The sequence below is a fragment of the Eumetopias jubatus genome, unplaced genomic scaffold (assembly GCF_037043125.1).
Source record: "Eumetopias jubatus isolate StellerSeaLion01/CBP00866 unplaced genomic scaffold, mEumJub1_p1.0 scaffold_55, whole genome shotgun sequence".
Classification (NCBI taxonomy): domain Eukaryota; kingdom Metazoa; phylum Chordata; class Mammalia; order Carnivora; family Otariidae; genus Eumetopias; species Eumetopias jubatus.
The window spans coordinates 437,773-462,771 of record NW_028274861.1 but is presented as its reverse complement, the minus strand read 5'-3'; the positions used below and the strand labels follow the sequence as shown (position 1 = coordinate 462,771).

Sequence of the window (24,999 nt, the reverse complement as noted above, 5' to 3'; positions counted from 1 at the left end):
CATGGAGTGAGCCATGGAGATGAAGGCAAGACCCTGGTAGAAAAAGGCAGGTAAACTGACCTAGGGAAGCAGTAGAGAGAGCATGATTCCTGGCATCTCCAGTATATCCCCACTCTATGTGGCCAAAAGGAAGCCAAGAAAATTAGAGGGTCCTAAAATCTCCCCTGTTGTAAAAGTCCTAGTGAACCCCAGAACTGCACCAAAAATACTACACCAAGTTAGGGAGCTTAAACCATAGCCAGAATAAGGAAGAATTTAAATTGTGCAGCTAGACCCCAAAATTCCCTGCCAGCTAGTTGCACCAGTTCTCCTTGGTCCTTTCATTAGCCTTACAACAAGCATTTTATGTAACCAATCTAGCTGGATCCGACATAACCCTGTTATGGTGGAGATTTAAACTTTATAAGACTGTAAATATAGTACAGGCTATGAAATCAGCCTGCCTGGATTCAAACTCTCGTTCCATCACACGCTGACTATGCCGCCTTGGCTACATGCTGCGAAATACCTACTTCATATGCTTGTTGTGAAACTCAAATGAGATACCTAGTAAGCACTCAATAAATGTTATTTATTATTAATTTAATGAAGGGATTATGAGGCTATTTTGGTACTGTTATGTATTAATCTGTGACCATTTTAAAGTAACAGCTATATCAGTGAAAGTGGCAACATAAGAAAACCATTTGGAACGTACCATCTAAGTAAATGCACTTGAAGAATAGAGTACTGGGGTGCCTGGGAGGCTCAGTCAGTTAAGCGACCAGCTCTTGATCTCAGCTCAGGTTTTGATCGCAGGGTTGTGAGTTCAAGCCCCCTGCTGGGCTCCATGCTAGGTGTGGAGCCTACTTAAAGAAGAGATGGACCAAAAGACAAGTGATGCTGTGCAACTATGGCAGATATAAAGAACAGGAACATATAAATTACTGTCCATATTTCAGTTCTCCTGCTGGATACTTAACAAGCTCGAGTCAGTGGTTTAGTATCCTGGGTAACAGTTCATGTGTGCATACTATTTAAAAATAGGTTAATCAAAAGCAGGTCACACATGAACCAATGAAAAATTTGTGTATGAACCAAGGATTATAATTAATCCAATTCTGTGCACCTGAAGTTCAAAATAAAAAGGAAAAAAAAAGCCAGCAACAGGAAGAAAGAAAATAGATCATTGCCACCTGGTTAATAGATTTTAGCTACGTAATCATTGAAGTAATTGACAAGAGAACTCAGATATTCATAATACTAAAGACAAAAAAGGATTATTACATGAGTATTTATAAGTTAAACACTACACAATATACAAAAATTAACTCAAAATGGATCAAAGACCCCAAATGTAAGAGTTAAAACTCTTAAGAAGAAAACATAGATAGAAATCTTTATGACATTAGATTTGGTGATGATTTCTTTAATATAACACCAAAAACACAGGCAAAAAAAGAAAAAAAAGATGTATAAAATGAACTTCATCAAAATTAACAACTGCGGTGCATCAAAGAACATCATCAATAGAGTAAAAGGCAACCCACAGAATGGGAGAAAATATTTGCAAATTGATATTTAATAAGGGATTAATATCCAGAATATATAAAGAACTCCTGAAAGTCAACAACAAAACAACCCAATTCAAAACAGGCAAAGGATTCAAATAGATATTTCTCCAAAGAAGATATACAAATGGCCAGGAAGAACATAAAACAGTGCTCAACATCACTAACCATCAGGGAAATGCAAATAAAAGCCACAATGAGATACCACTGCACACCCGTTAGGATAACAATTATATTTTAAAACAACACGTGTTAGTGGAGAAACTGGAATCCTGGAGCGCTGCTGGTGGGACTGTGAAATGGTACAGCCACTGCAGCAATTTTTCCCAAAAAAATTAAACGTAGAATTTTTTTATATGATGCCACAATTCCACTTCTCGGTATACACATACCTAAAAGAACTGAAAGCAAGATTTCCAAGAGGTATTTGTATTTGTACACCTGTGTTCATAGCAGCACTATTTACAAAGGCCAGGAAACAACCCAAATGTCCAGTGATGAATGCATGGGTAAACAAAATAGGGTTATGTCCATACAAGTGAATATCATCCAATGTCAAAAAGGAAAAAAATTCGGACACATGCTACGAGATGCATGAAACCTGAAAACCTTATGCTGATTGAAATAAGCCAGACATGAGAGGACAAATACTGTACGAGTCCACTTATATGATAACTGGAATAGTCAGATTCATAGAGACATAAGTAGAATGGTGGTTACCAAAAGCCGGAAGAAGAAAGGAATGGTAAGTTAATGACTCATGGGGACAGTTTCAGCTTGGAATAACAGCAAAGTTCTAGAGATGTGCAGTGGTGACGGTTGCACAAGATGTGACTGTACGTAATGCCACTGAATTGTACACTTAAAAATGTTAACCACATGCGATGTATACTGTATCAGAAAGGTAAAACTTACAGCATTACATGGCAAAACCAAAAAAGAGTTAACTAAGAATTGGCAGCATGTCCTAGAAAAAACTCAAGTATCTATGTTCACTCTAAATATGAATGATTTGAGAAAAGAATGCCAAAGACGGGAAACCCAGTGAACGTGCTCACTTCTGCACAGCTTCTGTAGAGGGTGAAGTACGTTCACCACCCAGAGGTGCTGGCTCAGAGGAAGCTGGGGTGACAAGGGGCAGAACTAAGGAACTTTAAAATCAGTGCCAAAACTAAGTCGTTTTCAGAGTGGCAAAGGTAATAAAGCTCCTGGCTACTATAACATGAGTCTTTTTCTCAATCCAAATGACAGAATATCTAATTAATTAAAAAGTAAAGCCGAAAACAAATAGCTCAATGGAACAGCATGGATTACAAAATTAAACCCCACGATTATAGTTACCTAAGTCATGACAAAGGTCCTAAATGGTGCTAAAGCAACTGGACATCCAGGTGGGGGGAAACAAAAAGACTCCTACCTCAAAACATACACAAAAAATAAATTCCAGATGAACTGCAGATCTAAATGGGTGGAGAGGATCAATAAAGCATTTAAAGAAAACACAGAGAATATCTTCATAATTTTGGAATAGGCAAAGATTTCTTAAACAAGACACAGAAAGAACTGACCAGAAAACAATTTCTGTTAAAGTGAACTATATGAAAATTAAGAATTTCTCATCAGAAGATATATCACTGAGTGTGAAAGCATCCACAAAATGGAAAAAAAATTGCAATACATATATTCGACCAAACTATCCTATTCGGAAAACATAAAAGTTGCAAATCAATATTTAAGAGATTAAAGGACTAATTCAAAAATGGGGACAAGACTTGAAGATGCTTCACAAGAGTGGCAAATGACCGTAAGTATATGAAAAGGTACTCAAATTCATTAATCGTCAGGGAAGTGCGAACACAGTTTTTGTGCAGTAAATATGAGACGCTTACTGCAATGGCTTACATTAGAAGAACGTGCTGAGCGTCGGTAAAGAGCAGCCAGCGGGCCCGGCGCGGAGCTGCGGGAGGGCACCGCGGCCGCGCACCCGGGAACCGGCAGGCAGGGGTCCCCCTCCGAGGCACAGCCCCGACCAGAGGCGCACACGGCCGGGCACCAGAAAACACGACGCGCTGCAGCCCAGGCCGGGGACTGCCGGAGCGCCCGTCGCGAGGGCGGAGAGCGGCTACAGCCACACGGCCACTCGCTCAGAGCGCTCTCTACCGCAAGCTACGACTGCGGCGGTCCCCCGGCTGCAGGGTCCAGAAGGGCCCGAAGGAGGCAACGCCACGGCAGAGCTTTCCCAGCCGCGGCGAGGGCCGCGGGCGAGCGCGGGGCTGACGGGCGGGCCGGCCGCTGGGCGAGGGGACGCGAACACGTACAACGGGCCCCGGGCCGGTACGAGACACAGAGCCGAGCACACTCCGCGCCGCGCGGCGGAAGGCAACCACAGCGGACGTCCCGGCGGCGCCGCAGCGACGGAACAGGGAGCCCCCGCGCCGCCGCCCGCGCCGCCGGGCTCCCCACGCAAACCCGCAGGGCTGAACCAACGGCGCTCGGCCGTCCGCACAGCCCGCGCCGCGGCCGGGCCGGGGCCGCCCCCGGGTCCCGACGCGCGCTCCGAGAAGGGCGCCGAGGGGACCACGCAGGTGCTCCCCGCCGGGAGGTCCGCCCGCCCGACGGCACGGCGCTGCGCCCCCCGGAGCTCCGGCGCGGGGGGCCCGTGGAGGAGGCGGGGGCTCAGGGGCAGGGGGCACCCCGCACCGAGGGCGGGGGGCGCCGGGCGCGGCGGGGGAAGGGGCGGGAGGGGCGACGGGCGCGGGCCGACTCACCGTGGTCTCCCGCACTTGGCTCTGGAAGTGCTGTTCCCGCGCCGACACCTCGTCCTGCCCCTCCATCCTCCCTCATGCCTGCCGCCGCGCCGCCCGCATCCGCGCGCTCCGCCGCACCATCGCCCGCCGGTCCGGGACGGGAGCGGACTGACAGCGGGCCGCCGTCCGCAGGGTCGGCTACCGCGACCCCCGCCGCCGCCGCCTCGGCCCCCTCGACCGCCTCAGCCGCCTCAGCCGCCTCAGCTGCCGCCCCAGCCGCCGCCTCAGGCGAAGCCGCTCTAGCTGCGGAGGGCGGGCGCGGGGCGGGGCTGGGGCGGGACCTGACGTCAGAGGAAGACGCTTTGGCGTCAGAGAAGCGCGCCGTGACGTCTGCGAACGGGAGCCGCCGAGGGGCGTGGCCTACTGGGGAGAGGAGGCGGGGCCACGCCCCCAGGAAGTGGAGGCCGGAGCCAGGCTGTCAGGAGCAGTACCCGGCCCGGTGGGGACGGGGCGCGGGTCGGTTTGCTGGAACGGGTTCTTCCCTCTGTCGCAGTGGCAGGTGGGCGGCCGGCCACAGTCTCGGTGCAGTTGTTCCCGGCAGAAGGGAATCATCGTGGCCCGGCGCCCGGCCCCGCCGGCAGAGCACTGCGCAGGGTCAAGCCGGTCTCCCACGAAAACTTGGGCTCGGCCAAAGCAGGTCAAAGGCCAGGAAGGACTGGCTTCGGACACGTTTTGGGCGGACCCCTGGAACCCTGGCTTCTGTGGCTCTGCTAACGGGTTTGCCCGCTCGGGAAGCGTAGATAGCCCTGAATGTAAGGCCCTTGCCAACTCGGTAGAGTCGCCTCCCTGCCCCTGGGGTGTTTGACGACCCCCCGGAGACCCTCAGCAGACGTTGATATTAGGGACCTCCAGACCTACCGAACACAGTCATTCATCCCCATGGTACGTTCAGTATCTTTTTTGGATTTTTTGGATTCTTGCCATGAAAAAAGTTTGAAGGAATATTTATCATTTTCCTTTTGGATTTATTTGACTATAAAGAAGTCATTTAAATTGCTATTGGCTGTGTGATGTTGGGGGCCATCTCTAATCGAAAATTCTAAGGAAGTAAAAATACCTAGAAATTGCCTTCAAATTATTTTAATGATATATGTGCATTTAGATTTTTCAGTATCTTTTGCAATTTTGAATTAAAAATGTTTTCATGACTCAAAAAAAAAATGTTTTTAAGGTCTCCAAAAATCGTGTCAACCCCATATACTGTGCTTATGATGCAGTAGGCTGTAAACGGTTGGTAGTGGGAGGACTCAGAACATGAGGTTTGTTCTGAGGGAGTGCCCCTGCAGCCATAGGCTGATTAGAAACCAGGAATGCTTCCAACTGCTTAAATGCAGTGTTCACTTTTATTTTTAAAATGTCTCAGAATCCAAAAGAACCAGGGAAAGACAAAGTATCTGAGTCTGTTTTTCGAGACACCCGGATTGTGAGAGCTGGGTTAAATACTTGTCCAAAATGCTCTGCATAACTTCTGGGTTAATCTCTCCAGATCAGAGGGTAAGCAGATCAGATTTTAAGATGTAAGGTATTTAGGCGCATTCCACAAAGTGGGAGCATGTATTTCTGCTCTTTCTAACCCAACCTCCAAGCATGTAGAACTTTATGTTTTCTTCATCCCTTAGCCCAGGGTAGGAGGCTTCAAAAATGGCCAGAACCTCACCCCTCCCTATACGCCTCCTGTTTGCCTTGCCGTGTTGCCCCTCCTTCCATCAAGAAGTGGTGTTGGGGCGCCTGGGTGGCTCAGTCATTAAGCATCTGCGTTCGGCTCAGGTCATGATCCCAGGGTCCTGAGATAGAGCCCTGCATCAGCAGAAAGCCTGCTTCTCCCTCTTCCATTCCCCCCGCTTGTGTTCCCTCTCTAGCTGTCTCTCTCTGTCCAATAAATAAAATCTTTTTAAAAGGAAGGGAGGGAGGAAGGAAGGAAGGAAAGAAAGAAAGAAAAAAGAAAGAAAGAAAGAAAGGGAAGGAAATGGAAGGGAAGAAGGGAAGGGAGAGGAGAAATGGTGTTTATTTTCCACCCCCTTGAATCTGGGCCTGAACAGGTGACTTGCTTTGGCCAGAAGGACAGCAGAAGCTATGAAGCTACTTTGAAAAGTGCTTGTGCATCAGGGCTGGTCCCTTCTAACCACCCCTGGGCATCCTCCAACCGCTACTGTGCAAGTAAGCCCCAACCAAGCTAGAGATAGGGATCCCAGTTTTCTCTGGCACCTATCTAACACACTCTTTTTTGCATCCCTCTAAAACATAAATCTTCCCAAAACAGTTTTTCTCCCCTGCTAAATGTACTGCAATGCAGTTATTCTCACTAACTGTAGAATTAAATTAAACTCCTTAACTTGGCATTCAGGAGCTTGACTTTGGGGCCCCACCCCACCCTTCCAGACATCCCCCCACTTCATTCCCTGAAGAGCTCTTGGCTACAGCCTGGCTTCCTTCCCTCTCCAATCCCCAATTCCAAGGGCCAGCCCCTTTACTTACTCCATATCCTCTTTCCTACTATTCAGAGTCAGTGCTTCCCTTCAGCGTTCCCACCAAGACCTTCCTTCTCCAAAAAGGGAACCCTCTTACACTGCTGGTGGGAATGCAAGCTGGTATAGCCACTCTGGAAAACAGTATGGAGTTTCCTCAAAAACTGAAAATAGATCTACCCTACGACCCAGCAATTGCACTACTAGGTATTTACCCAAAGGATACAAACGTAGTGATCCAAAGGGGTACGTGCACCCCAATGTCTATAGCAGCAATGTCCACAATAGCCAAACTATGGAAAGAGCCCAGATGTCCATCAACAGATGAATGGATAAGGAAGATGTGGTTCATATATACAATGGAATATTACTCAGCATCAAAAAGAATGAAATCTTACCATTTGCAACAACATGGATGGAACTAGAGGGTATTATGCTGAGCGAAATAAGTCAATCAGAGAAAGACAACTATCATATGATTTCACTCATGTGGAATTTAAGAAGGAAAAAAAGATGATCATAGGAGAAGGCAGGGGAAAAATAAAATAAGATGAAATCAGAGAAGAGACAAACCATCAGACTCTTAACTCTAGGGAACAAACTGAGAGTTGCTGGAGGAGCAGTGGCTGGGGGATGGGGTAACCGGGTGATAGGCATTAAGGAGGACCTGTGATGAAATGAGCACTGGGTGTTATATCCAAATAATGAATCAATGACCTCTACCCCAGAAACTAATAATACATTATGTGTTAATTGATTTAATTTAAAATAAATAAATAAATTAAAAAGACCTGTCTTCTCCACAAAGTCTTTCCTGATGATTCCAGACACTTCATTCACACATTCATCCAAAACTGTGGGGACATGATGGAAAGACTGCTGGGGTTCCTGGATGGCTCAGTGGGTTAAGCATCTGACTTCGGCTCAGGCCATGATCCCAGAGTCCTGGGATCAAGTCCCGCATCAGGCTCCCCTGTCAGTGGGGAGTCTGCTTCTCCCTTTCCCTCCGTCCCTCTCCCCTGCTTGTGCTCCCTCTCTCTCTCTCTTTCTCAAGTAAATAAAGTCTTAAAAAAAGAGAGAGAGAGAAAGGGAGAAAGAAAGGAAAGAAGGAAGAAAAGAAAAGAAAACTGCTTCAGTCCCTGCTCTCACAGAGGTCACAATCCAAGGGTAAAGCAGAAAGCTTACAGAGGTTATGTTCCTAGCCATTCATTTGGCCCTTAGCACACATGCCCTTGTATCTGTGTCTAGTGACAGTCAACATATAAGCTCTTTAAGGTCTAGAATATCTTTTCTTGCATCTTGTAAACATCTGTGTACTTCCTGCAATACCTGATAGAATGTCTTGCACAAAGTAGACACCTAACAAATATTTCTTGGTCAGTAGGCTGGTTGCCCTGAGAAATTTCCCAGACTTCTTCACATTTCAGTATGTCTTCAAATTTCTATATGGATGTAAATAATTGCCTGGGCCTTGCTGGTGCTTCCAAACTTACCGTTCACGGACATCCGTGATGAAAGGCCATGCTTGTCACTGTATCCTCTGGCTTCACTGCCATGTCATGTCTTTGAAACTGCTACAATTCCAGGTAATTCCCCTCACTTCACTAGGCCTTGCTTTGATTTTCTTGGTCATGATGAAATCAAAGTTTTGAGAGATAAGGTGACAGAGACCATTTTTTTTAACCTCTTTATGCCCTATACAAAACCAAGCCAAGCAGTACTGAGATGTACCCTGTATTCCTTCCAGGCTCTGTCAGAGAGGAGCTTTGTCTTTTTCCCTTAGCCAAATACAGCAAGAGAGATGAACAAGAAAAAGTCGAGAAACAGCCCAGCTATCCCTCTGCAGTGGAATGGGTAAATAAACTGTGATGTGTTCATGCAATGGACTAATCCCCTGGGGTAAAAAAATCAATGAGCTACAGCTGCAAGCAACAATACGGACAAATCTCTGAAACAGTGTTGAGCAAAAGGCCAAACAATGCCTACTGTATGATTCCGTCTGTGTGAAGTCCCAAACCGTGCAAAACAAAACAAGGTATTACTGAGGGATACAAACATGTAGTAGAATTATAGAGAAAGAGGGGCAAGGATAAACTTCCAGGAAGGAAGGTCAGGGCAGAGAACAGCGGGAGGTGCTCAGGGGGCCGCAGAGGTGACTGTGCTCATTGCTAAGACTTGCATCTGGACCCTGGATGGGGCTGTTGCCACTTGCATAATGGATCCCCCACAGGGGATCCCCCTCACGTCACTGCAACGGGTCTCTCTAACTGGAGGAGCCTGGGTCACGTGGCTACACCCGAGTTGCAAAGGAAGTGAGTATGGGATATTTTTGGCTTCTTTTTTGGGATGGAGTCCCTGCCTCACAGGATATGGGATTCTCATAACATGGAAAGGGGCTTCGGATATGATTCAGCCTAAAGGAATTATTTGGTCCAAATACAAAGTTCTCTGGTGCCCCAGCATAACCAAAGTATAAAATTTAGACTCTCTAGAGAAACAGATGGACTTTAGGGTTTTGTTAAGTGATAACCAGCCAGCGCTGTGCTGGAGACCAGCTCTCAAACAGCAGTTGTTAATTTTTAGGAATTTTGTGAGCCAATTGTTAAACATAACCATTATTTCAAGCTAAGTTATATAAACTTACATTCAAATTATATTTTTAAGGGACGCCTGGGTGGCTCAGTCGGTTAATCGTCTGCCTTCGGCTCAGGTCATGATCCCAGAGTGCTGGGATCGAGTCCTGCCTTGGGCTCCTTGCTCAGCACGGAGCTTGCTTCTCTCCCTGCTTGTGCTCTCTCTCTCTCTCTCTCTCTCTCTCTGATAAATAAACTCTTTTTTAAAATTTATATTTTTAAAAGGTAGCAAATATTCAAAAGCCATCATGTCTTAATTACCTTATACTTCACTCTCCGCTGTGCTCCTAAAGTTACTTCAGTCTACAGCAATGTGTTACTCTTCCTTCAGTGACCTCACTTTGGCAGCTGGAATCAGCCATGGTGGGAGCATCTACGCCATGGAAATCAGCAAATGATACAAATCAGGGCCCTTTTTCCTCCCCCTTGTAGAGCAATTTTTAGTTATAGCATACCATGGAAGCTGCCAAAGTTTTGGAAATCACCTAAGTGAAGATTTTCCATATTGGGAGCTAATGTCAAACAACCAGCTGATCAAAGTCGGTGTCCTTGGAGGGAAATTGAGGGGAATGAGACACTCGTGGCTGATCGTCCCAGGTGTCTGGAGAGGTAGAGGGCTCCTACAGGGAAAATAGGATTTTCTCAGGAAAACAGTTCTAACCCCATGAGAGTACAACTAGGTTTCACATTGATCACAACTCACCAGTGGTTTGTGTATTTGTTGGTTTTCTAAAGGGCCAAGATGAAATCACTGTTCCCTGTCACGGGAGAAGCAGCAAGCAGGTCCAGGTGCAGAGAGGGGGTAGACCTTGTGGGAGGGTATCAGTCCCCCGTAGACGCCACCACAGTGTGCCCCAGACCGAGCAGATTAACAGAATCTTAATTTCTCCAAGCTCTGGAGGCTGGAAGCCTGACTTGAAGGCGACAGCGGGGCTAGCTGTCCTGAGGCTCTCTCCTTGGCGTGTGGATGGCTGTCTTTGTGTGTCATCCGTCTGTGTGTCTGTCTCATCTCTTCTTACAAGGACACCAGACACATTGAACTAGGGCCCTCCCATATGACCTCATTTAACTTAATCACCTCTTTGTGTTTTTTGTTTTGTTTTGTTCTGTTGGGGTTTTTTTAGAGAGAGAGAGAGAGAGAGAGCAGGGGTAGGGGGTGGTAAGAGAGGGAGAGAGAGCAGCGAATCCCAAGCAGCCTCCATGCCCAACGTGGAGCCCAAGACAAGGCTAGACCTTACAACCCTAAGATCACAACCTGAACCAAAATCAAGAGTCGGACGCTAAACCAACTGAGCCACCCACGTGCCCCAACGGAATCACCTCTTTGAAGACCCCATCCCAATTAGAGCCGCATTCTGAGGTCCTGGGATCAGGATGTCCACATGTGAATTTAGAGGGACACAATTCAGCCCAATAGGGAGCATGTTTAAGTTCTCTTCTGACTGTCTGCTTTTCTGAGGGAAAGAAACAGCAAGATCGTCCTCCAGAGGGAAGAATGTAGTGTTTGAGGTCCTGGGAGAGAAGAGGTATGACATCGTCACCAAGGGGCAGGCAGGAGTGGACACAGTCATAGGGTACTAGCAGGGGCAGACACAGTCGGGGTGGGCGGGGGTGGACAGAGCCCCCAGGGGGCGGGCAGGGGTGGACACGGTCACTAGAGAGTGGGAGGTAGTGGGCAGAGTCACCAAGGGACAGACAGGGGTGGGCGGAGTCACTAGAGGGTGGGCAGGAGTAGACACAGTAGGGGAGTGGGCAGGGGTGGACAGAGCCCCCAGGGGCGAGCAGGATGGATGAGGAAAGGCACATCATTTCCCGGCAGCACTAAGCTCCAGCTTGGCACCAGACCCCAGCATCTAACTGCCCCCTCTGCCCAGTAGCACCCTGGGCCCTGCTCTCCAGTTACTGTGCTCAGTGCTGACCAGCGTTTGTTAACATCAATAGATGAACTGCGACTTTGAAACCTAGAGGGGATGGTGTTTATGAACAGTGTCAGACATCCGAGTACTGGATTGGAATACCAGCTTTACCACTTCTTGGTTGGATGGTTCGGGGCAAGTCACTGATCTGCTTTGTGCCCCTGTTTTCTCATCTGTAAATCAGCTGGAAATAATGAAGAGGCTTCACTGGCGTTGGTCATTGTGGTGAAATGCCATATCCACGAAGTGCAAAGGCACCCGAAATTTAGCTGTCATCACCATCGTCATCTGAAAAACCAGGACCTCAGCATGGACTGCGCTGACATTTACCTATTGGGTTATGTACCCACGAAATAGTCACAAATTTCAAGGAAATTCATGGCAAACTTGTAACTCCTACACAGGGGATGAAAGACAATGCTTACAGTGGAAGAGTGGAGCTTCAATTTGCCAAGATACTGCGTGGCTGTGGGTATCCAAGAGTTGGGACTTAGAAGGACCAACCAAAGGAAATGAAGGGATGTGGACCTGGCGTTGGCAGGGGTGGGTGTGATTACAGGGAATCATGGGAAATATAAGTCCACAGATAGAAAGGGCATCCCCTCCTCGACTTGCCCTTCAACTTTGGTGTCAGCTTCTGATTTGGACAAGATTCTGTCTTAGGTGAGTCACGTGGTTTTCACCTGCCCTGCTAACTGTCACTGAAGCAGGAATAAAGAGATGATAAAGGTCGCTTGCAGAGGAAAGGAGAGGGACATGAGGAATTCACGTGTGGGGAGAATTTGGTCTTATTCACCTAGTGTGCCATCACCTTACTGTGGCGCGCATCACCCTTTCCACAATAATGTATCAGATGCCACAAGAAAGGGGGACCCGCTAAATTCCAAGAGAAGACACCTGTAGACATCTTTAAAGGTTTTCCCCTTGCAGTATCCACACAAAATGGCCTGATCTCTGACTCAGAAACAACTAGAGGAGGCGCACTTTCTCACCAAGGTGTACGTCCGGTGGCAGGGAGCAGAACAGCAGTAGGGATGGCGGCCTGGGCCAACAAAGCAGGAGGACCAGGAGGAGACGGGACACGCCGAGGCTGGTCGGGGATGAATCAGGAGAACAAGGCGTGTTCTTGGACTCACCACAGCCATGGTTTTGTCATGACGACGTGCCGGCCTGAATATCTCCCTGCAGCTCAGCAAAGCCTGCTGGGGCCTGAAGCCAAGGTACAGAAACTCTCTGAGAAAACATCCTTGGCTGGCAGAGCCAGCTCGGAGACGGCTCTAGAAGGAGTTAAGTGCTCAGGCAAAGGAGGCTGACCTTCCTTCCCCTTTTTATGATAGCTTGTTAACTCTTCTGTCTAAGGAAAATGAAAGAAATGCTGAGGAACATATATTGAAGAAGTGAGCCCTTCTCCCCTCTCCCTCAGACCTGCTTTCTGGAAAAGCCAGGGGTGAGGGCCTCTGCCCATTCCTACACACAAAGAAGTATTTGTCACCCAGGCCAGAACTATTTTGCCACTTGATACTTTTATTTGACAACGTATCTCGGCTACGGTACCACATCACTATGTACAACTCTGTTTCATGCTTCCCACCGCTTCATCAGTACTCCATTGACTAGGACTTTTTACATTTATTGATCTAGTCTTATGTGGATAGACATTTAGATTGTGCGGTTTTTTATTTTCTAGTCTTATCAGAACAGTGCTATACTGTATATCCTTTGTACATATATTTTTGCACGCCTGTAGGAGTCTTGGGGGCGAGTGGGCCACTGGAGAGAATCTCCTCCGGTTTGCTCCAGATGAAGCCAAGGCAGCCCAGGCGCTTTTGGCAAAGGCTACACGGGGCCCAGGTCCATCACGGCAGAGGGTTCCCGGGGCGCCTGGGGGAACCGAGCCAAAGCTGGCTGGGAAGGGACTGGGTCACATTTGAAGTCTTCCCTGGCCACTGGGCCTGGGGAGGGAGACTGCCCTCAGAGACCTTGGGGAACTCACGCAGACCTCACCCAGGCCTCCCCCAGAGCTGCCGCCCCCGGGACAGGCCCACTGTGGGTAAATGAAGTCAGCAATGCCAGAAGGGAGGGGTCAGCCAGGACTCTCTCTTGCCTATTCCAGCGGCTTTAGAAAACACTAATTTCGGGGCGCCTGGGTGGCTCAGTCATTAAGCGTCTGCCTTCGGCTCAGGTTATGATCCCAGGGTTCGGGGATCGAGCCTAGTATAAGGCTCCCTGCTCAGCGGGAAGCCTGCTTCTCCCTCTCCCACTCCCCCTGCTTGTGTTCCCTCTCTCGCTGTGTCTCTCTCTGTCAAATAAATAAACACAATCTTAAAAAAAAAAAAAAAAAAAGAAAAGAAAACACTAATTTAGCCCCTGAGCGCCCAGGCTCCATGTTTGAGAACTGGGCCCGGGAGGGAGGGATGGTGGCAGGAGGGGCGGTGGCGGGAGGGGCACAGTCCAGGTTCACTGTCATAACGAGCAGTCACTGAACAAGCACCAGCCTCCAGCTGTCGGCTGTAACCTCAAGGGCATGAGGCAGGCATCTCGCCCACTGTTACTTAAGGAACTAGAAAGGCTTATAACATATAGCTTGTAACACTGACAAAAATATCTTGGTTACCTTTTGCACTCCTGAGCTGTGGCATGCCTAAACATCCTGCTGCTTATGTTCCTCTTTTATCGTCTTTCTAACCCAATTTTCAAGTGAGCGTCATAAAAATCACTCTATCCAGGACATCAGCGCCGTAATCTCCACGACATAAACTTGGACAGCAAGATACAGAATGCTGTTGGGACACCCTGATGTGCTCTCACAATGTGCTCCTTCGGGAAGTTACCGGCAGCTCAGCGGGACATGAGGATCCACACCGGGGAACGGAACAGAGGAACCGCTCGGCTGTCGCTGGGGACACGTTAGGTTTCGTGAGAAACTGCGATCTGAGAGGACACAGAAGCATTACGCCATCGGCGCAGGTCCTGCTCATTCGTGCGTTTGCCTTCTGGGAAGGTTTCTTTGACCATAAAACATCAAGACGAGCACACAAACAAAACATTAGCCCGAGACCCTGCGCGGCTCTGTTCTAATGTGATGTATGGCACAGCCGAAGTTCTCCTGTCGTTGTTTATGTATCTGCGAGCGCGTCTTGTCTCCGTTAGTATCAGCCCTCTAAGGGCAGTGCGCGGCCCCTGTAATTTCTCTCCCTGGTGTTGCTTCGGTTCTCCCTGGGCTGCGCGGGAAAGGCTTGCCGTAGACAACGACTCGGAGGTCACAGACCATCACAGACGCCTCGAAATGCCTTGCTTGCTCACCTCATCAAGAAATCTTCAACTGAGGCAAAATGCCCTCCGAGCTGGACACTTAGAAATTCAACACAAGAACCACACACACACAAGCCCTGGTTCGGAAGATGCTGCCGGTAGAGAGGCATAGCTTGCCGTTTGTGGGATGGGGGTGCTGCACGCCTGGGCTTGCGGTGTTGGAAACATTAACAGGAGGTTGGGATCCATCCCCGACAAAGGCTGGTACCTGGGCTGCAGCCTCGGCTCCCCCACCTCCCCCTGGCTCCACCAGCCGGGTCCCACCAGCCTGCACCCCGTCCTCTTGGCAGAGGGGCCCTGAAGGAGGCCGTCGGCGTCCCTGGGAGCCCTGGCGGAGCTAGGGGGCAGTCGTGCTACGTGAGCCGCTCAGGCGCCTGGGGACTTGTGGCCTCCAGAGCCGGCTCTCGGTCCCCTGTCCCCAGGGCTCCCAGGCTTTGAGCTCAGGAGCCCATCACAAGTCAGAGTACTGACATCTTTTGGACCAAAGGTGACACTATTTATCCTGCTTATCTTTACACTTCATTTTTCCTTCCTCGTGGACTTAGCCCAGATCTTAGGGCGACGTCTTATAACGGAACCGAGGGACGATGTTACACAGAAGGAAGCTGAGGCTGGGAGGGGTCCGTGCTCAGCATATGGTCCTCTGCGTGGTCTTGTCCCAGCACAGGCCGGGCGGCCCGCTCCTCCGTCCTCCTTGCTGCCCGCAGGCTCTCCCCCTGGGAGCCCAGCCGAACCAACTGCGCGCTTCCCTGGGGAATAGGCCTTGAAGTGGGATGGCCTCCCCAGCGGGGCCTGAACAGCCCATCACTAAGAACATTCTGCTGGTATGTGGTACTTTACTCATTATTTAAATTCACAGTAACCCGCCAAGATAAACTAGGTTATCACCCCTTTCAACAGATGAGGAGTCTGAAATATATGGTGATTAGCGCACCCAGGCTGGCACAGAGAATGAGCAGCAGAGGCAGCTCTGAATTCCTGACCTCTGTCCCAAGCCCAGAGCCCTCTGTGAAGTGCCCCACGGCCAGTCCAGGAGAAAGGGAGTGAACGGGGGATGGGACAGGGGAGCATAGACCTGTGGATATAGAAGCGGCTGCAGCAGAGACAGATGTAGCTATGGATCTAGAGACCATAAACATAGTTACCGTCATTGATACACTGTGACTGTCGATCCGATGGTTATGGATGCAGAGGTAAATATATGGTCATAGATAGACATTGACAAAGATAGAGACAGATACAAAGTGCTCCTTTGAGCTGGCCAAATTAAAATTCTTTTTTTTTTTAATTTTATTTATTTGACAGAGAAAGCTAGAGAGAGAGAGCACAAGCAGGGGGAGAGGCAGAGGGAGAGGGAGAAGCAAGCTCCCCGCTGAGCAGGGAGCCCGATGCAGGACTCGATCCCGGGACCCTGGGATCATGACCTGAGCCAAAAGCAGACGCTTAACTGACTGAGCCACCCAGGTGCCCCCCAAATTAAAATTCTGAGATGCAACTAGAAAGCCTGGGTCTAGAGACTGTAGCTCCTGGCTTCCTTCAGTCCACAGAACTCCTTGCTGAAGGGACGCCATGCCAGGGAGTGCAGGACGCTGGTTCCATAAACTCAAAGGCATGATAAAATTTCCCTCTCTCTTGTTCATCAAAATCAACATTCTATGTAGTTGGAAAATTTTGGAGCTTCCTGGGACAGCGTGGGAGGGTAGTTTATAAATAATTCTACTTTGTCTTTATATATGCAAGGATAGAAGGGAAACTCAAAAAAAAACTGTAAAAATATTTGTTTTATGTTTTACTATTATAAAATTAAATTATAATTTAAGAGCTTCAATACATTTCTAACCATGGTAGATTTTAAGGTAATTATGTGTCTCTTCAGTAATATATTTGCTATCAACTTATTACATAAAAGGATTGCTTGTGAATTCAAAATTATTTTTAGATTTATAGCCCTTTCAAATGAAAAAGGGGTTTTTCAGAAATACTTCCGATTTCCAATGTCTGGTGAATCTTCCATTTGCCATCAATAATGCCTCCAAGAGAAATCCTCCTTCATATAAATCCAACCTGACATTCCTATAATGCACAGTGCAAGAGAGTGCTCTTAGGGCAAGAAATAATATCTCTGTGAATTATATTAGGCCAGCCTGTTGAAAACGTTCATCCCACAATTTATGAATTCAGATGCTCCCGGAATGTGCTTTGGTATTCTAAGGAGATGTAGGTGTTTTCATTTTCATTGGCTGTCTTGATAAATGTTTATTGTGGGCACTGAAAACTGCTGATCTGGAAAAACATTTTTGTACTCATTTGTTTGCCTGCCTCTAATGTTTATTACTCACATTATCAAAATTGTACATCTCTATTATGCAGCCTAAGGTTGTTTCGTTATTGTGATTTTTCCAACATAAGCAGCATCGGTGGAAGCCTCGATGTGCAATGTCCGGCTGTACCCGTGCCTGGGCTGTCTGTCCGGGGGGAGCTTGGGGAGCACAGAAGCAGAGGTCTGGCTGGAGACACTGTCCTGTTTAGTGTCGTGTGACTTCATGTTGCTTCATGTGCTGTGCAGTGTTGTGTTGCATTACGCTGCCCATGGTATATTGTCTTACATCATCCAGAGACCATAGAGGCACGGTTGCAATGCAAAAAATAACAATTTCGTGTGGACTGAGGACAGAGTAAGTGTTTGGGCTAAATGATACATACCGTCCACACTGTCTACATTCACAGGGCAGTTGGTACTCTCTTCACTTTCTGTCCTGTCACTGTATCGTTACAATATGGGGTTTGATGGGGCTCCTGGGTGGCTCAGTCGGTTAAGTGTCTGACTCCTCCTGATTTTGGCTCAGGTCATGATCTCAGGGTGGTGGGATGGAGCCCCATGTCGGGCTCCATGCTCAGTGGGGAGTCTGCTTGAGGTTCTCCCTCTCTCTCTCCCTCTGCCCCTCCCCCTACTCGCTCTCTCAAATAAATAAATCAATCTTTAAAAAGAATATGAGGATTGATTTGTTCATTTGGTTGTTTTAAAAGTTAAAGTCTGGCAGAGAATCATAGGGGAAGGGAGGGAAAAATGAAACAAGACGAAACCAGAGAGGGAGACAAACCGTAAGAGACTCTTAACCTCAGGAAACAAACGGAGCTGTTGCTGGAGTGGTGGGAGTGGGAGGGATGGGGTGGCTGGGTGATGGACATTGGGGAGGGAGGTATGTGCTATGGTGAGCGCTGTGAATTGTGCAAGACTGTTGAATCACAGACCTATACCTCTGAAACAAATAATACATTATATGTTAATTAAAAAAAAGAAAGAAAGAAAGAAAAGTTATACTGATCACATTGAAAAAAAAAAAGTTAAAGTCTGGGATCTCAAAACTTACCCAGCCTGCTGCCTCTGGATGTCTGTGTGTGTGTGTGTGTGTGTGCGCGCGCGTGTGTGTTTTGAAGATCCCAGGGAACTGGGATGCTACAATTTATCTTCATAACCAGTTCTAATGCCCAAGCTCCCGAGTCAGCAGCCTTTATCAATACAAGTGAGGAGGCTCAGTTCCTCTCAGGCTGCACACTCAGTTCTTCTTACAGTGATGTCTGTCTTGCTTAGCTCCTGGCCTACTCCTGGGAGTGGGATTTAACCTGTTAGTTGAATAATATTTATAAGAAAAAGCATGCAAATAAACATGTAGCATTAAATGAAGAATTATTTGTGAAAGCCACTCAATCATTTCCTGTAGTTAGGTCACTGAAAAGGAACCATACACTATTCATTTTCTGAAAGATTTGTTTCAGAAGCATTAGAAATCCAAGTGGGAATAAATCAGATTAATTTTCAAAATTAGCAGGGATAAGCTTTATTCTGAAATCATGAATGTTCTCTTTTAATTAAATTCAAATCCATTCATTTGATTAATTTGTTAATAGTCTTGTTTGAATCTTCTGTATTCATATTCGAAGTTTACTTATCAGTTACTGAGAAACTTGTGTGAGTCTCAACATCTTTGAGGATGTGTCTACTGCTTTAAATTATGTCAGTTTTGCTTTATATATTTTAGAGTATGTTATCAGATGATGCGAGTGTAGGGTTACTAACTTACTGTTGGATTGATCTTTATCTGATAATATTTCTTCTCTGTGGGCTCATAATGTCTATCTTCAATGAAATGATACCAGCTTTCTTTATTTTTATTTCTTTATTTTAATTCCAGTTAGTTGACATGCGGCGTTATATCAGCTTCAGGTTTCCATACGTCACCCTGTGCTTAACACAAGTGCCCTCCTTCATCCCCTTCACCTGTGTCCCTCCCCACCCACCTCCCTCTGGTGAGCGTCAGTCTGTTCTCTGTTATTAAGACTTGTTTCTGGGTTTGTCTCTCTCTTTTGCTCTCTCTCTCTCTCCCAGCTTTCTTTGATTAGTATTTGCATGGTATATAATTTTCATCCTTTTACTTTGTTTTATTTTAAAAAAAAAACTTTTCTGGGGGCGCCTGGGTGGCTCAGTTGGTTAAGCATCTGCTTTCAGCTCATGTCATGATCCCAGGGTTCTGGGATCCAGTCCCACATCAGGAGCCTGCTTCTCCCTCTACCCGTGCCCCTCTCCCCTGCTCCTGCTCTCTCACTCCCCCCTCTCTCTCAGTAAATAAAATCTTAAAAAAAAAACCTTTTCTTTTGAAATAATTATAGCTTTACAGGAAATTGCAAACTTAGTATAGAGGGGTCCTGCTTATCCTTCACCCTGTTCCCCCCAGTGGTTGCATCTTTCTTTTTTTTTTTTTTAAAGATTTTATCCATTTATTTGAGAGCGAAAGAGTGAGCCTGAGGTGGGGAGGGGCAGAGGGAGAGGGAGAAGCAGTGCTGAGAGGGAATTTCATAGCAGTCAGTGCCGACTCAAGATCTCAAATTAATAATGCAAGTTCCTCACTCAGGAAACTAGAAGAAGAAGAGCAGAATTAAACCAAAGCATGCAGAAGAAAGGAAATAAATATCAGAGCCGATCAGTGAAACAGAGAATAGGAAGACAAGATAGTAAATCAGTGAAAGCAAAAGTATTCACCAATCTCAGGGATGACAGAGGGGACATTACCGCTGGTCCCGAGCCATTGAAAGGGTCATTGCGGAATACGCCACCGACAGCTGTACCCCAGCTTAGATGAGATGGACCGATTCTTCCCAAACCACAGACTATCCAAACTCGGTCAGAATTAAACAGACCGAATGAATGGTTCTACAAACAGTAAGGAAATGGAGTTAGCAATTTAAAATCTCCAGGAAGGAAATATCTAGGTCCAGATGTTTTCAATGAAGAATTCCTTGAGACTTTTAAAGAAGACTAGTGTCATTTTTACACAGTAGTTTCCAGAATATAGTTGAGGATGGAACACTGCCCAGGCTCGTGTTAGGAGTCCAGTTACTATCCTCCTGTCAGCACAAGAGAAAGACAGCACAACAAGAGAAAACAAATATCCCTTGTGAATAGAGACACAAAAAAAATTCTTTAAGAAAATAATTGCCTGTTGATATCCGCAATATATATAGAAAATTCGACATCATGATGATGTGGAGGTTATTCCAGGTACTTAAGGCCCATTCCGACATTCTAAAATCACCCGGTGTAATCCACTCTATGAACAGGTTAAAAGAAAATTATAGGATCATATCAACATGTGACTACATCCAACACCCATTCATGATAAAAACTATCCACATCTTGGATTAGATGGTAATTACCTTAATTATATTTAAAGGGCATCTGTAAAAACATAGAGCCAACATCATACTTAACAGTGAAATTCTGAATGCTTCTCCTTTCAGACTGGGAGTAAGTCAAGGATGTTTGTTCTTAAGCACTGTTATTTAACTGACATTTCTAGCTACATAGAATAAGGCAAGTAAAGGAAATTAAAGGAATTCAGATTGGAAAGGAAGAACTAAAAATGTCCCCATTTGCAGACGACATGATTGTGTATATAGACAATCCCAAGGAACTGATGAAAAACCTGGAACTAATGATAATGAATAGGTTCAGCGAAGTGGCCAATTATAAGATCACCACTCAAATACCAATCCCATTTCCAACATGTGGAAACTGAAATTAAAAATGAAGTACTCTTATAGGCAGTACTAATGAAAACAAAATCTTAGGTATGCTGAAAATAACTGTGTTCATGAAAGTAATCAAAGACACTATAAAATTCCACTTTTCCTAAAATTGAATATAGGTTTAATACAGTTCCCATTAAAATCTCAGCGAGGTTTTTTTTTTTTTTAAGAGATTTTATTTATTTATTTGACAGAGAGAGAGAGACAGCGAGAGAGGGAACACAAGCAGGGGGAGTGGGAGAGGGAGAAGCAGGCTCCCCATGGAGCAGGGAGCCTGACGCGGGGCTCGATCCCAGGACCCTGAGAGCATGACCTGAGCTGAAGGCAGATGCTTAACAACTGAGCCACCCAGGTGCCCCGAAGTTTTGTTTTTTGTTTTTACTTTTTTAGACAAAATAAGCTTATTCTAAAACTAATTTGTCAAGGCTAAAATGGCGAAAACGGCCTTCATAAGGAGAATAGAGTGAGAAGGGTCACTTCCTGATGTTAAGGCATACTACCTAGCTTTATTTACCAACACAGTGTGTAAGAAGAAATAAAGATCAGTGGAATGGTGTGGAGAACCCAGAAATAGACACCCCCAAAGGCTCAAGTGATTTTTTTAAGAAAAAAATTCCATTATGATAACGTTAAAAAGAATAAAATACTTATAAATAAAATAATTGTTAAGAATGAGCAACAAAAGTGCAACACTTGTACTTTGAAAACTACAAAGCAGTGTCAAAATATACTAAAGGAGACCTAAGTAAATGGAAAGACATCCTAGATATCATGGATTAGAAGTATTAATATTATTAAAATGGCAGTACTCCCCAAATTCATCTACATATTCTGTGCTATCCCTCTCAACATCCCAGCTGACTTTTTTGCAGAAATTGACAAGCTGATTTTAAAATTATATGGAAAAACAAGGGACCCAGAATAGTGAAAAACAGTTTTGAAAAAGATTAATAAAATTTTAGTATTCACACTTTTCCATTTCAAAACTTTATTCAACATTAGAATAATCTAGACAGCATAGAACTCGCAAAAATTCAGAATTGAAAGTTCAGAAACAAAGCCTTAAATTTGTGGTTAATTGCTTTTCAACATGGGTGCCTAGAAAACTCCATGGGGTAGAGGGGTATATTTAGGTGAGTGCTCTTTTTTTTTTTTTGGACCCGGTACTGTTGGTGAGATTCTCCCATTTTGTTGTGGGTAGCCGTAATTCATTCATTTTGTTGTTACGTAGTATGTCTTTTATCCATTCTACTGTTGCTGGATATTTGGGTAGCTTATTAGTCTTGCCTATTAGAAATGATAATTCCATGTCATACTTGACTCAGTTGGCACACATTGCTCGTGTTTATATACCTAAAGAGTGGAATTGTTGGGTTTTGGATTGTGCGATGTTCCACTTCAGTAGATACTGCAAATGATTTTGCAAGGTAATGTATCCAATTATACTGTAATGAGCGTGTGTAAGAGTTCCTGTTGCTTCACATGTTTGCTGACACTTGGCATTGTCAGCCTTTTTAACTTAGCATTTCCAATATTTATGTAGTAGTTGTGGTTTTAACATGTATTTTCTTGAAAAATAAGTTGGACACCTTTTCATAGGATTTGGGGAATCTTTCTTATTTGGGAAGAGCCTGTTAAAATCCCTTGCCATTTTTCTTCTAAGTTATCCCTTCTTTTCTTAACTGTTTATGGGCCATTGTGTATTCTGGCTGGGAGTTTCTTATTAGTTATATGTTGCAATTATTTTTTCCTCCCTGGTGTGCTTTGTTGAAGAGATGTTCCTAATTTTGATTAAGTCCACTTTATTAATCTTTTCATTTGGGGTTAGTTGGGGATTTTTGTTTTGTTTTTTAAATGTTTGTTTGTGGAGAAGGAGGAATCTTGTTAGGGTTGATGGGGAAGAAATTACTCTCTGCCAAAAAGTTGTGAAAATATCTGTAATATCTTTTAGGGCTTTATAGTTTTGACTTTGACATTTAGAAGCAGAAATCATTTGGAATATATTCTTATGTTTTGATTGATACAGAGCTTTAGTATTTATTAGCTCCTGTCATCTCCTATAGATACCTAATAAATTAGTTTCTCAGTACTGTTTATTGAGAAGACCACAGTGTCCTCGTTGGTCTGCAGGAGCGCATTTCTCATTAATCTAGTGTCCATTCTTATGTGGGCCTCCCTTCTGGAGTCTCTCTGTTCCCATTGGTAGAATTATCTATCTTAGAGGAATACCATCTTGTCTTCATTGCTCTACTTTAATACTTTAGTTTTGTTATATTGTAGAATCCACCTTCCACGTTTCTCACATTTGTCTTGTTCATTCCTGGCCTTGGCATTTCCCTCTAAATATTAGGAATACCTTGTCAATTCCTCTCAAAAAACATGTTACGATTTTGATTGGGTTTGTGTTAAATACATATTACCAGTTGATGGGCACATGACATCTTTAGATTCTGATTTTGGAGGATGATGTATTCTGTGTGTTTAGGTTTTTTTTAACTTCTTTCAATAATGTTTGATAGTTTTCGTTTAGAGAACTTGCCTTTTGTTAGTTATAGTCTCACCTTAGTTTTTCTTATCGCTGAAATGGGCGTATTTAAAAAATACTTTCTTGCTTGTCATTACTTCTATTTATATACTTGTTTTCTAGGTCATTAATTTCTGTGTTTATATTTGCTTACATCCTTGTACTTTCTTTGGGGTTCATTGGCTCCCCCTGCCCCTGCTTTCAAGTGGATATTTAGCTTGTATTTTTAGCTTCCTTTATATATTGTATGCATTGAATTGTGAATATTTTCCTCTTAACATTTTCTTTTGGCTCTGGCAGAATGGTTCAGTTAAAAATATTTTCTAATTTCCGTTGTGATTTCTTTTTTGACCTAAGAGTTCTTTAGATCTTAATAATTGACCTTTCTTTATTCATGTTAGAAAAAGGTAGCTTTATCCCAGAACATATCGTTTTCACCTTTAACGACTTATATTTGTTTTTATTGCTTGCTTACTGACAGGTAATCCATTTCTTTTTCATGTGTGGGTAAATCTTTACCTAGGTCTCAAAAAATATAAGTACTTCATGAAATTGTGTTCTTATTATATATTTTTCCTTTAGTTTGATACAGCTTTTCCAATTGACAAAATTATTAGTAATGATTAAATAAATGCACGAATAGCAAATACTTGTCTAAGTTTGTATGCTGTAAGTCCCTTTGAGTTTTTGTCCTTTTCTGCTTTATAAAAGAATATCTCTCAAATTTATAGGGTTGACTTTTTTGTCTGCTCAGTTGTACATTTATTCATTTATTCAACATTCAGTAAGTGTTTTATTTATGATGTGGTTTGTTTTGTGTTAGGCTTTGGAAGAATCCTATTCTCACTCTCCAGGGTTAGTCTACTAGGGAGGACATAATTTATTATAGGGCAAAAACTGCTATATTGTATGTATGAGTTCAGTTAACAAAGAGGCCACAGAAAAGGCAATATTTAACATTTTTCAGAAATGGAGACGTTTTCAAGTCATCATAAATGCTGTTTTCATGGTTTGTTAACGGGAAAGAATCGTTAAAATGTCCAACTACAAGATGAATTTAAATATAAATTATACAAATTGTTAAAACAAATTATTAATGTTAATTGCTTCAGTATAAATTTTAATTATAACTTTTTTTAGTTGTTTTTACTAGCTATTTCTACTTTGTAATAGAATGGTATTACTTTATAAACTTGCATATAGATAATTAGTGTTTTATATTACTCTCTGCAGAATCAAAGAACTCCATCGGACATGGTATTTCTTAGGACTTCAGAAAAAGCAGGTATTTATATTTGTATTTAAATGGCTGATCATTTAGTATTTTAGCAGTTTAATTTTCATTTTGAAAGGTAAAAGTTAAATTTATTCTTATAAAAAGTTTTCTTCGAATGATAATACATTGAATTCATTAATTCTAAATCACATTTAACTGTTGATATTTAAAATGAAAATCTTTAGTGTATATGTTTGTTTTAAAAAATATAATCCTATCACAACCTTTATATCAAATGAGTGCTTTTGTTCAAAGCTATATTGATAGCAAAGTAATTAGATGATGTTGCTTGAAATTTGATTGCTATTCTGTATTTGCAGTTTTATTAATTCAGCAAACGTTTATTTACCACCTACTATGTGCCAGGCACTACTTGTCTCTTGGGATACAAAGGGGGATAAGATGGGTGGGGGAACAGAAGAGGAAGCAGAC

At 44.5% G+C, this 24,999-nt stretch overlaps 1 protein-coding gene across 1 annotated transcript in view; it reads left to right on the top strand.

Moving 5' to 3' along the window:
- LOC148161803 (putative phospholipid-transporting ATPase IIB) overlaps positions 1-24,999 on the top strand; it is a 425,152-nt gene that overhangs the window by 168,307 nt on the left and 231,846 nt on the right. Inside the window, exon 7 of the mRNA XM_088020545.1 lies at positions 24,525-24,576. Within this exon, the coding sequence (XP_087876671.1) occupies positions 24,525-24,576 (52 nt within the window). The remainder of the gene's footprint in view (positions 1-24,524; positions 24,577-24,999) is intronic.